We start from the raw sequence: 12,200 nt of genomic DNA on the forward strand, positions 1-12,200 counted from the left end.
GGGATAACTCAAGTGAAAAATGATTCCCCACATCATGTCATACGCGATTACTGCCATGCGTAGAAAATGTCAATTTAATTTGCCTGTTGAAAAGCGAATATATAGCGTGCTGAATCGGTTCCAGAAGCTGAAACGATTCGAAATATGTATACTGTATTTATCTTAGGAGGGGGTAAAGGTCTTCCATTGAGTTTCCTCGGATTGGCAGCCGCTCAATACCAGAAATTCTGCTTATTTACAAGCCTGCTCAGGTGGGAGTGAGCCTCATCACTACGCGTGAGAAACTCGACCAAACAATTATAGCGACTGAAAGCGGGGTTGCAAAACGAACACAATGGCACGGAACCGGCTCTACAGCCCCGTCGCGTGCTTTTAGAAATCGGCAAGTCCATTTTGAACAAACATATAGATAGTTTTCTCGGTTGCGAAGGAATTACACCCTCTACCGTATGTCGTATTCAGTACGATAGATGTTTTTTCGGTTGTCCAAGATGATTATTCGACGGTGTTTTTTTTGTTCAACTTCTGAATGTTTTTTTTTCTTATTTCAATTCTTCATTTTAGAGACTTTCAGGTTCCTGGGCTGGTTTCCTATGGAAAAGGCCATTAATAATGCCGCAATTTTGATTATTACATTACAGAAAGTTTTTACAATCTCATCATACTTGATTTTACGTTGAATTACGTTCAACATATTCAGAATATGTTGTTTTCTTCATATTCAAAATTCATAACCATTTTCTTGTTTGTTGTTGCTCAGTGCTTGCTCGGGTTCTTGTTGTTGGTTGGTTGGCAAGGATGCCCTCGGGTCATGGCGCCAACCCCAGTGGGAAGGAATCCGCGCCGCGAAAAGATGCCTAGAAGATCCATGACTATAAAAGGGAAGGAACAAGGATGATCGTGTTTTTTTTGTTTTTCCAAAATATATATTTTTATCAAGGCTCATATGGCGTTAGCCTGACGGGGCCGGAGTTCAATATTTTGACAGTTTTTCTTATTATCTACGTTAGTAATATGTAACCGATTACTCGCGGTCGGCTCGAGGTTAGTATTACAAGTGTTCTCGTAATTGGGATGTTGCTGTCTCCAATGTTCTGTACTTGTGCCCGACACGGGATACTTCCTATTGGGATGCAGCTGACCATTAATCAACAACGCCCCCCTAGTATGTACCCCATATCTAGCGTGGTGCGTCTTCTCGACTCGAGGAATCCAGGATAGAATGGTCACTAGCCGGCTCAATCATCAGCTCGTGTAGAGTTGTCATGAGCGGTACAACCTTTGGCTCTTGTTGAATCATCAGTGGACTGCACAACCTTTGACCCGTGTATCTGTAAAGAGTGTGTGTATGTATTGCCGCGACTAAGTAAAAGTTTATAGATCGGATAGGAGGGATATAAAACAGGGACACATCGAAGGAAACATCATTAAACGTTGACATCGGCGTTTCTGAGGAACAGGTATAGATGAAGCAGAAGATCAGGATCACGGCTACCTAAGATATCCCGGACGGGGATATCCGATTGTCTGCCTTGTGCTCTCAGTGCTCTAGAGAGCTGAGAGCGAGCAGCATGGAACCGGATACACGACCACACAACATGCTCGATGTCGTGGTAGCCATCGCCACAATCACAAATATTGTTTGCTGCGAGCCCAATGCGATAGAGATGCGCGTTTAGGTTGTAGTGATTGGACATGAGCCGAGATATCACGCGAATGAAATCACGACCGACATTCAATCCCTTAAACCAAGCACTCGTCGAAACCTTAGGGATAATCGTGTGTAACCAACGACCGAACTCATCTTCACTCCACATGCGCTGCCAACTAACGAGTGTGTCCTGACGAGGAATGTGAAAAAATTCATTATAGGCAATTTGCCTTTCAAAAAGTGTGCCTTCTGAAGCGCCCACCTTAGCTAGCGAGTCCGCTTTCTCATTCCCCGGAATCGAGCAATGAGAGGGAACCCATGCAAAGGTAATCTTGAATAATTTTTCGACCAAAACACTCAATAGATGTCTTATTCTTGTTAGGAAATAAGATGAGCGTTTATCAACTTTCATCGAGCGGATTGCCTCTATTGAGCTGAGACTGTCTGAAAAAATAAAATAATGGTCGATGGGCAGTGTTTCAATGATCCCTAGAGCATAGTATATCGCACCCATTTCTGCGACATACACGGAACAAGGATCTTTGAGTTTGAAAGAGGCACTGGAATTTTCATTGAAGTTGCCGAAGCCAGTGGACCCGTTTATGTATGAACCGTCAGTAAAGAACATTTTATCAGATCCAACTTTCCCATATTTTTCCGAAAATATCGACGGAATAACATTGGAGCGTAGGTGATCTGGTATTCCATGGATTTTTTGTCGCATGGACAGATCAAAAATGACAGAGGAATTGCAAAAGTATGGGAAGCAAACTTGGTTGGAGATGCCTGGTGAAGGGTGCACGTCGTGGGTAAGGTACTCATGGTATAAAGACATAAAACTTGACTGAGGAGTCAGTTGTAGTAGATTTTCGAAGTTATCAATCACCAATGGATTCATGATCTTGCAACGGATGAGAAATCTGTAGGATAATTCTGTGAACCGAAGAGTAAGCGGGGGTACTCCTGCCAAAACTTCGAGACTCATCGTATGTGTCGAATGCAAACACCCCATGGCTATACGCAGGCAACGATATTGTATCCTCTCCAGCTTGAGAATATGAATCCTGGCAGCTGATCGGAAGCAAAAACTGCCATATTCTAACACTGACAATATCGTTGTTTTGTACAACTGAATGAGGTCTCCTGGATGGGCACCCCACCATGTTCCGGTTATTATTTGGAGAAAATTTATTCTTTGCTGGCATTTCTGTTTCAAATACGCAATGTGTCTCCCCCAGGTACATTTAGAATCAAAATATACACCCAGGTATTTGAAAAACATAGAGTGTTGGATCGTTTTGCCGGATAGGTAAAGCTGGAATTGGGCGGGTTCGTGCTTCCTAGAAAAAACGACCATTTCAGTTTTCTCCGTAGAGAATTCGATACCCAGCTTGAGGGCCCACGTGAACAGATTGTTCATGGTATCTTGCAACGACTTTTGCAGAGCGACGGGATTAGTACCCGTGATGGAAATAACTCCATCGTCTGCAAGTTGTCTCAGCGTGCAGTCTCTAGTTAGACAATCATCCATATCATTGACGTAAAAACTGTACAAGAGGGGGCTTAGGTAGGAGCCTTGTGGTAGGCCCATAAAACTGTAACGAGAAGATTTCGAGCTGCCATGAGAGAAAATCATGTGCTTTTCTGACAGTAAATTGTACAGGAAATTATTGAGAATTGGTGAAAGTCCACGATTATGAAGCTTCTCTGAGAGAATTTCCATGGAAACTGAATCAAATGCCCCTTTGATATCGAGAAAAACGGAAGCCATTTGTTCTTTGCGAGCAAATGCGATTTGGATTTCAGAAGATAGCAGCGCGAGACAATCATTTGTCCCTTTACCTCGGCGGAAGCCAAACTGCGTATTTGACAGCAAATTGTTCGTTTCGACCTACTTGTCCAAACGAAGTAGAATCATTTTTTCTAACAATTCTCGCGTAACTTTTGAAAAGGTCCAATGTAACATTTTCGCCAACTCGAGAAAAACGTAGTTGAAGACCCGAACACTATTTCGCGAATTGTCTTAAAAGCTATCAATTTTGATCACTGTTTTCACCACTAGCTGTCAAGAATAACTCCGTAAAACCAATCGTAACTATTGTTCCGTGATTTGAGATTAAGGTTGAAGCCTCGGAGCGAAAAATGTTACATTGGACGTTTTGACTGCCCGCGTTTGCACATTGGACATATTACGTTGCACTATAAAAATTTGAAACTAACTAATAAACAACAATCCAAATATCAGCATTTCGTTCTAAAGACTGATTATTATTGTTATCACTCGTTGAATTGCACTGAAATCGATAACAACACTTGTAAGAAACAAATTCCAAAACGACCGAAGTACGACTGCGAGTTGTTTTGACTGCTTTGTTACTTCGGACGTTTCGGCCGTCGGAGGAGAGTGGCGTCCGAAGTAACAGCCGGGTGCTTAAAATTCAAATCTGTACATTGGATATTTTTTGTATCGGCGACAAAAATATGAAGAAGATAGATACGTGAACGATTGTTTTTGTAATACATTCAATGATTGAAAACTAATAGCGTGCATCCATTAACACGATTTGTTTACATTTGTTACATAGGACCTTTTCAAAAGTTACGCGAGAATTTGCGAATACAGGATCGGCCTATACGAGTTGTGATCGCAAGCCGGCTTGTTGGGTTTTCGTATGGCTATCACTCTCACTTGTCTCCAGTCATGCGGGACAATATTCAGCTCCAGAAACTTGTTGAACAAGTTCAGCAAACGCTGTTTTGCCAAGTCGGGAAGATTCTTCAACAAGTTGAATTTAATCTTGTCCGACACCGGAGCTGAATTGTTACATGAGAGGAGGGCAATTGAGAATTCTACCATCGTGTTGTTGATTGTGGATTTGTCGAATTTTGTAAAATAAGTAATAAGTTTTAAGTAATAAAATAATGCTCCAACCCTCGACGAATCGTCTCTCTCGACGTTCCAAACATTCCCGCTGATCCCGTACATATTTCACTGGTCCTCGTACTTCAGCCAGACGTACAAAAAATGCTCGACTGAGTTATGGAAGTTGCAGTGACCGCGGAGTTGGTGGATAGGTTCTCTGTTAACACGTTCGTCGCCCAACGCGACGTTTCTGAGCTTCTTGTGGGGCCAAAATTGCGGATAAATTATTAAACGAAGATCAAACTTAGTTTGTAGTCAACTTTTACATGACCTAGCAATATTTTTTTTTCATTTTGAAGACTAATTGACAACGATAACACATGCCAAAATGTTTCGCAAAAAACTACAAAAAACTCCGTATCCGTAGTGATTGAAGGTATAGTATCAATTTTACAATAATGTGGTAAAGATTCTAGTATTTTTCTACAAATCCTATAGTTACATTTAGGTCGTGATTTCATTCGCGTGATATCTCAGTTTATGTCCAATCACTAAAGCCTAAAGGCGCATCTCTATCGCATTGGGCTCGCAGCAAACAATCTTTGTGATAGTTTGTTGCGAGGCTACCACGTGGCTACCACGACATCGAGCATAATGTTTGGTCGTGCATCCGGTTCCATGCTGCTCTCTCGCAGCTCTCTAGAGCACTGAGAGCAAAAAGCAGACAATCGGATATCCCCGTCCGGGATATCTTAGGTAGCCGTCTGCTTCATCTATACCTGTTCCTCAGAAACACCGATGTCAACGTTTAATGATGTTTTCTTCGTTGTGTCTATGTTTCATATCCCTCCTATCCGATCTATAAACTTTTACTTAGTCGTGGTAATACATACAGACACTTTTTACAGATACCAAAGGTTGTGCAGATCATTCAACAAGAGCCAAAGGTTGTACCGCTCATGACAACTCTACACGAGCTGATGTTTGTGCCGGCTAGTGACCATTCTATCCCATAGATATGGGGTACAGACTAGGGGGGCGTTGTTGATTGATGGTGAGCTGCATCCCAGTAGGAAGTATCCCGTGTCGGGCACACGTACAGAGCATTGGAGACAGCAACATAACAATTACGAAAACACTTGTAATACTAACCTCGAGCCAACCGTGAGTAATCGGTTACATATTACTAACATAGTTGTAAGACAAACATTGTCGAAATATTGAACTCCCGGCCCCGTCAGGCTGACGCTATATATTTAGGTGCCTATGCTGTCATATTATTTTCAAAAATCCAATACAATTTGAATGAGGGAAGTGTCATCCATATCTGGGTGACGTGTTAGAGCCGTGTGAAACCGAGTACTGTCCAGTTCTTAGTCTGGATAGTACTCACTGCTCTCTCATTGTTTCGATACCTTCGAAACTTGTGATGGAACCTTTTACTTCCCGCAAAAATTAACTTTTCTCTGCGAACCACCTATCGGCCCAAAAGATGCGAGGAGTTGGCGTTCTACAATCTCGTCCAGCGGCGTAAGGAAAAGTCCCGTGTGATCTATTTCAGCAGGCCGGTCGACCGCTTCGTTACCTCAAATGTGGACAGTGTCAGACAAAACGTACTTCCTGACCGCTTATACCCATGGGTGTCGGCTTTGTTGATGTAACGGTCTGCTGTGCTATCGTTCTCGAGTCCGAATAGCTGAGCAATATCCATACTATTAAAATCAGCACTTTTAAAATTATAGTGGACAGCGGTAGGAACGATGCTGAAACTGTTCATGCTGGTTTTTATAGTAAGGTAAAGTGGAGGATGATGAGGCACAGGTGGTACCGATAATATCGGAGTTGGTTTGCTCACGAAGCAGAGATCAAGCATGCGGTCATTTTCATTCCTAATAGAATTAATTTGTTGAAGCAGATTATAGCTATAACCGTCTAGTAAGGCGTTCGTCCCAGCATGGAAGGGGGACTGGGTAGAAATCTTCCAGATCCAATTTGCCACTTTATGTTTGGAAGATTGAAATCATCAAGTACAACAATTTCGTCAGCTGGAAGCGCACGTGAAGCTATTGCCGACACCGATTGTGCTTGCGCATCGATCAATGCAACGCCTCGAATACGATCAGGAGGAATATAAACTACGCAGAGGTACAGCTTTCTACCTTCTAGTTTTATCGAAGCCCACATTTGTTCGACACAGAACCATGGACAGTGGTGGTGGACAGCTATGGACACACAGGACCATGAACAGCTATGAGAACACCACCCTCGGATGATTTTGTACTATTGATTGACTTTGTTCCGTGCGGAATACTTCATAGTTTCACCCGCAAACTTGGTTGGACAGAGTGCGGTCGTCGAGCCAGGTCTCCGTCAAAGCGATGATGTCGTAGCAGCCATCCGAACAAGCGAGTCGATACTCGTTGAGACAGCTGTTAATACCACCAACGTTCTGGTAGTATGCATGCAGTTCAGTACATTAAAGTATTTGCGTATGTACTGTGCTAGAAAGCGAAGGTTCATCAGCAGAATCGAAACTGTTAACATTGTGGTACTTGCCTTAACCAGGCAAATGGGAGACCTCTATCCGATCATCGACAACAGAACCGGAACGACTTCAACGATAGGATACTGCAAAGGGCACGGCTGTGTCGAGCGGATTTAGGGCTCCCATGGAGGCTTTAGTATCACACCTAACATGCCGGAGGTTCGGATTCGATTCCCTTTCTAGTCGGAAAGGGAATCTGGAAATTTCCTCCGACTTGCACTGTGGTCACGCGTATTCTCTAGAGCTTGCCACATTCATGCTTTCAAGGCGTGTTATCTGGCATAGAAATCTCAACTAAGTACTAATATAAATGACGCAAGTAATATGCAAGTTAAGACGGTGAAGTTCTTCTAGGGACGTTAGAGCCAGTTTAGAAAAAGAAGAATATTACGTAATTCGGCAACTCAGGGGTACAATGATTCTTGAGAAAGACAATTCATTCCCGCTCAACGCCGGCAAACGATGTTTACTCAACAATTTCTCAAACGGGAAGTGGGTGTTGTGAGGAAGGAAGAGCGAGCGCAACATTTATGTAGGCCGATTGGAAGGGACAGATATTTTGTCTATTGGAAATGATATAGATGCAACTTCGAACAAATGATCACTAAACCAACGGTAGTCCAAAGTCAACCTTGTGGTTATATTACAGATATTAACCTCCCGTAGTTTTTGTAATTTCTTTAAAAAGTAAATATCAAGCTCCAATTTTTGGTTCAAATGAAAAAACTCATACAACTTTCGCGTTTTATTTAAAATGGAATCAAACCCTGTTAGAAATCAATCATTGTATCAATATGCCCCTCACGCTTGATGTATTTGGATCGAGCATTGAATATAAGCCGCCGATATACGAGCAGGGATACGAAAACGTGATTCTGCAACACTGAAAATATATTTTAGAATTCAAACGGTTATCAATTAATTTATGATAAAAGAACATCTTTATTTCTGTGCAGAGTGAATTTTACCTAAAGTTTATTATTAACGGAACTGCGTAATTTCCATTTGTCTACAATGTGGCTCTTCGCCTTCAAACTGTTCAATATGTTCAAGTCTGGAAATTTCGTATTATAAATAGTAAGGTCGTAATATCGTGCACATAATATACAGACCGTTCGTTTTGGTGTAGCTCTCCAGTATGTGGTATATATCGCAAATTGGAATGCACATATTGTAGTACGGATATATTCTCTCGGGTAGCGTACTTTTGAAGTTGGAGACCATCACAGCAATTAGGTTGCCTTGCGTGTCGAATATCGGACCACCGCTTTGTCCTGCTTGAACAGGGCAATCGGTTATCAACACTCCTTCCGAATAGCTGATAATGCGGCCGCGATACACACTTGGGGCAAAATTATCTTTCAACCCAAATCCTTTGAACAGCGGAAATCCAACCGAAAGAACTCGTTGCCCTATTTTTGGAATGTACTTTGCAAGCTGACAAAAGCTACTTCGCTGTGATGATAACTTATCGGAAACTTCAAAAAAAGCAATGTCATATGCGCTATCAAAAATGGGATTTTTGAACAATAATTTTATTTGTAAATTCTGGCCATCAACGTGACAAACAATGTTTTCCTGTGGATCAGACAAATTTGATTCAATGTAATGTATTCTACATCAAGAAACTTACACTGCTTATCACATGTGCGCATGTTAGTACATAATTATGGTCATTCATGCGAAAGAGGCAACCTGTTCCCCAACAGTTCATTGAATCAATCATGCAAACACATTGTTCAGTAGGCATTCTCCAGTGTGTTATCTCCTCAGGGCACAACATTTTCGTTATTTCGCTTATATTGGCTGCTATCGGGAAGCAAACATTGTCATTTTGACTAACAAATGAAGATCCAAGCAGAATACTCCGAAGATTTCTGTAAAAGTAAAATGTGTAATATGGTGTAAATGAATCAGATTTCGGAACCTACATATCTTTGTCATAAATTCCCCCGCCTTCGCAACCAAACGCCGTCGATATATTCAGTAATCCAAGACAATTGTCCTTGCCAAAAAGATTAGCCACATGGCCATAGCTAACACTATTCAGGAACAGCTCATTCCCGAAAGGTGTGCTAACACAAACTATTTCCTCAGACGGTGCTAATGGATTTGGTGCATGTCTAGCGATAATTCTAAATCGCGATTCAATTTCTAGTGTCGACAAGTTACTATTTCTATATTGTAATAATAAGAAAGATGAAAAATATTTGCTATATTCAGAAATGTGTTTATATTCTTCGTGAACCAGAAATTTCAAATTTTTGAAATGCATGCTGATTGCATCGTCTATATCTTTCGAATACAATAAGCAGATGATTACTGCTTTCTTTTCGACATATGTATTCTCATTAGTTTTCAAAATTACCCTGAAATCTATCTCATGCATGCTACCAAATTCATCATATTCTCTAACATCGATAAAATTATAATTCTTGAAGGATTCGTGGTCCTGTATCTTGTACTGGGGCACTTGCAAAAGAATAAGACCGCTAGTTAAAATTAAATCATTCTGTAGTATCACTGCCGAGTTCCTATGGGTGCCATTAGGACAATAAATGATCCCGTTATTTGGGTAAGATAACTGCAAAAAAAAGATTTATGAACTCGCAAACCATACCATGTTTCAGAAACTAACCATTGCTGCAACAATATTTGAAGGAAATCATTTGAATTTACGCAATGATTTCTAGCAAGACGTTGTATTATAGGTGGACCGCAATGTCAAAATTGCTGTTCGGCCATTGCTCGTGAAAAAACAAATTTGTTTACAAAACAAGTCGTATCTTTTGGTGACAAATACATTCGTTGGCAAAATAGCTGCTCGCGCTTTATTGCCGAATCATAACAGTGCAGAAGGATGTTTTAGTATATCTTTTCGCCTTTCTTTCCAAGCAAAATGTACTTCTGTTTGGCTCCCATCGGCGGGGAAAAGAGTACTATCAGCTTACGGCGATGGTGACAAACAATAACGCTGATTGTGGCTTCACTGATTTCGCTCAGGGAGGAGGAGAATGCTGTGCATATACCGGGAAGAAGATCCGGAAAGGGCTTGTAACGGTAATTGGCTAGAGCAAAAGGAGGTTGTGCACTATATTCCACGAATATATATTTGCTTATTTTTTCCTTCAATTATTTTCCTTAGCGAGTTGACATTGAAATCATAACCACACACCCAAACAAAAAGTAAATAATTCTGAAAGTTACGTCTCGCTACTCGTCTCACGTCATGTCCTGAAAGTGTCAAGAACGAAACACCTATAGTTCAGCATCTTGATTTCTAGTAGGGGACAAGCAGGAACAAATCAAAACAAACATCAAACTGCTCACATCTCTTCTACGTAACAGTAGAGGCTTTCACATTGTGTGTTAAGCTCGCAGGACACAGTTTAGGTGCTCATACACTGTTCGACCGAGGCTAAATGAACTCGACAAATCATTGGAGGAACAGAGTGCGAAATCGAATTTTTTAGGAGATTTAGTGCTTTAACTTCGTGAAAAATCAACGTATGGAGATGGGATGCACATCATTTCATAGTTTAAACTTCATGTTATGAAATGTCCTTCGAACACGTTTTTATTTCTGTGTATGTAGATGTAGTGCACAAAAATATTGGGAAGAAATCTATTTTTTTTCTGTTTTTCAAAGATTTTGTGAACTAACCTTATCAATCAGCTTTCATTTGATCTCTATATCGTTCCTGTAAGACCTTTCAATATACTGATATTTAAATTTGAATGAAAAAATTCTCCTAATTCAATGAATTATGGTTTAGCGCAAATTGAAAGGCATTTGTGAACTCAAAAAAATCTATACAAGGTTAATACGTTGCTTCGGTGAATTTTATTTTTATTTTTTTTAAATCAATTTTGAAAAAAAATGCCAAAAACTGGATTTTCACAGTGTTCTAATGTTTGCAGAATTTGTTTAGTCAAGTGTATCCTTAAGGGGGCCACTGTAGCCACATTGGTTGCGCGTTCGCTTGGTAAGCGATCGATCGTGAGTTCAAAACTCAGGGCCCTCATTGACCATCTTTGTGTTATTACAGAATAACTACGTCCACGCAACAATCATCAGCGATGGAGATCGATCCACGGTCGAAATAAGATCGATTCATCCATACAACTGCTCTGTTCTGCAAGACACATCGGGCTGCTGTTCTATAAATAACTCAACAGTGATCAATCAACTGTCTCCGCTGTCCGGTCTTACTGGATAATGGAAGAACAAATAGAAAACTCTTACGCTTGAATATAGGCTACTGTGTAAATGTGTACCATATGCAACGGTATAGAAGGGACTCTAACTCTAACGTCGAAAAATAGCAGCTGTGTAATAAGCTAATTATAGATATGATAAACATGTGACATGTACACGATTCAAATTCGGCTCTGTTTGTATCCCTAAAATCTCATGCTAAGCGTAGCCTTAGAATAAACGAATCATTAGTTATGAAAAACTTGGACATTTGAAAATAATGATAGAAAATAAATCTGAACCCTATCGTCTCGCGACACTTGGAAGTGTCTCTCGCCTAGATAGTGTCAATAACGAACCACCTGTCAATTCTAGTTTCGTTCCACCCAGCTCATTTCAGCTGATTCCGTGCTATGTGAGAAGACGGCTAGAAGAGCAACTATTCTTCAATGTTTCAATTAATAATATAGCGTAACATATAATCAATCATGATACAACGTTTTATTGATGAATGAATATCTTCTCCGTCCGATACGATCAAGTTGTAATATCCTGTAATAATTCGTATATGATAGAATGACAAATAGTGGTGTAGTGTAGAGAAAACTTTGAAGGTCTATCCAAAAATGATAAGCAATGATGAAAATGACGTGGAAGACGCAATCAAGATTCAAAAATACCTCAGTAGCAATCGATCACAAAAGATTCAGCACGCATTTTTTTTTTATTATATGATCATAGTAGTTTTTGTGTGAACAGTGCATAGACGTTTGAGCTGCGTCGTCGACAAATCATCATTACCGAATTTTTAGAACATCTCACAGATACATCCATCAGCACATTGTGCTTCAGATGAGGCATATCGTGCTTCAGATGAAATTCAGCCTCCTTTCCGAATCAGGTTCACAAATGTGCCGACGTGTTTTAACGTTTATCACCCTTA

General features: G+C 40.6%; 1 protein-coding gene across 1 annotated transcript; it reads right to left on the reverse strand.

Annotated features, from left to right (window-relative positions):
* Positions 1-7,770: 7,770 nt before the first annotated feature.
* On the reverse strand, positions 7,771-10,287 carry LOC129769363 (peroxisomal leader peptide-processing protease). The gene is made up of 6 exons (XM_055771588.1): positions 9,698-10,287; positions 8,991-9,643; positions 8,693-8,936; positions 8,172-8,637; positions 8,028-8,113; positions 7,771-7,942 (listed from the first exon to the last, which is right to left on the reverse strand). Exons 1-5 carry the CDS (start codon positions 9,698-9,700, stop codon positions 8,028-8,030), a joined length of 1,452 nt encoding a protein of 483 aa, XP_055627563.1. The 5' UTR covers positions 9,701-10,287; the 3' UTR covers positions 7,771-7,942.
* Between the last annotated feature and the right edge of the window lie 1,913 nt (positions 10,288-12,200).

This window comes from Toxorhynchites rutilus, chromosome 2 (genome assembly GCF_029784135.1).
Source record: "Toxorhynchites rutilus septentrionalis strain SRP chromosome 2, ASM2978413v1, whole genome shotgun sequence".
Classification (NCBI taxonomy): domain Eukaryota; kingdom Metazoa; phylum Arthropoda; class Insecta; order Diptera; family Culicidae; genus Toxorhynchites; species Toxorhynchites rutilus.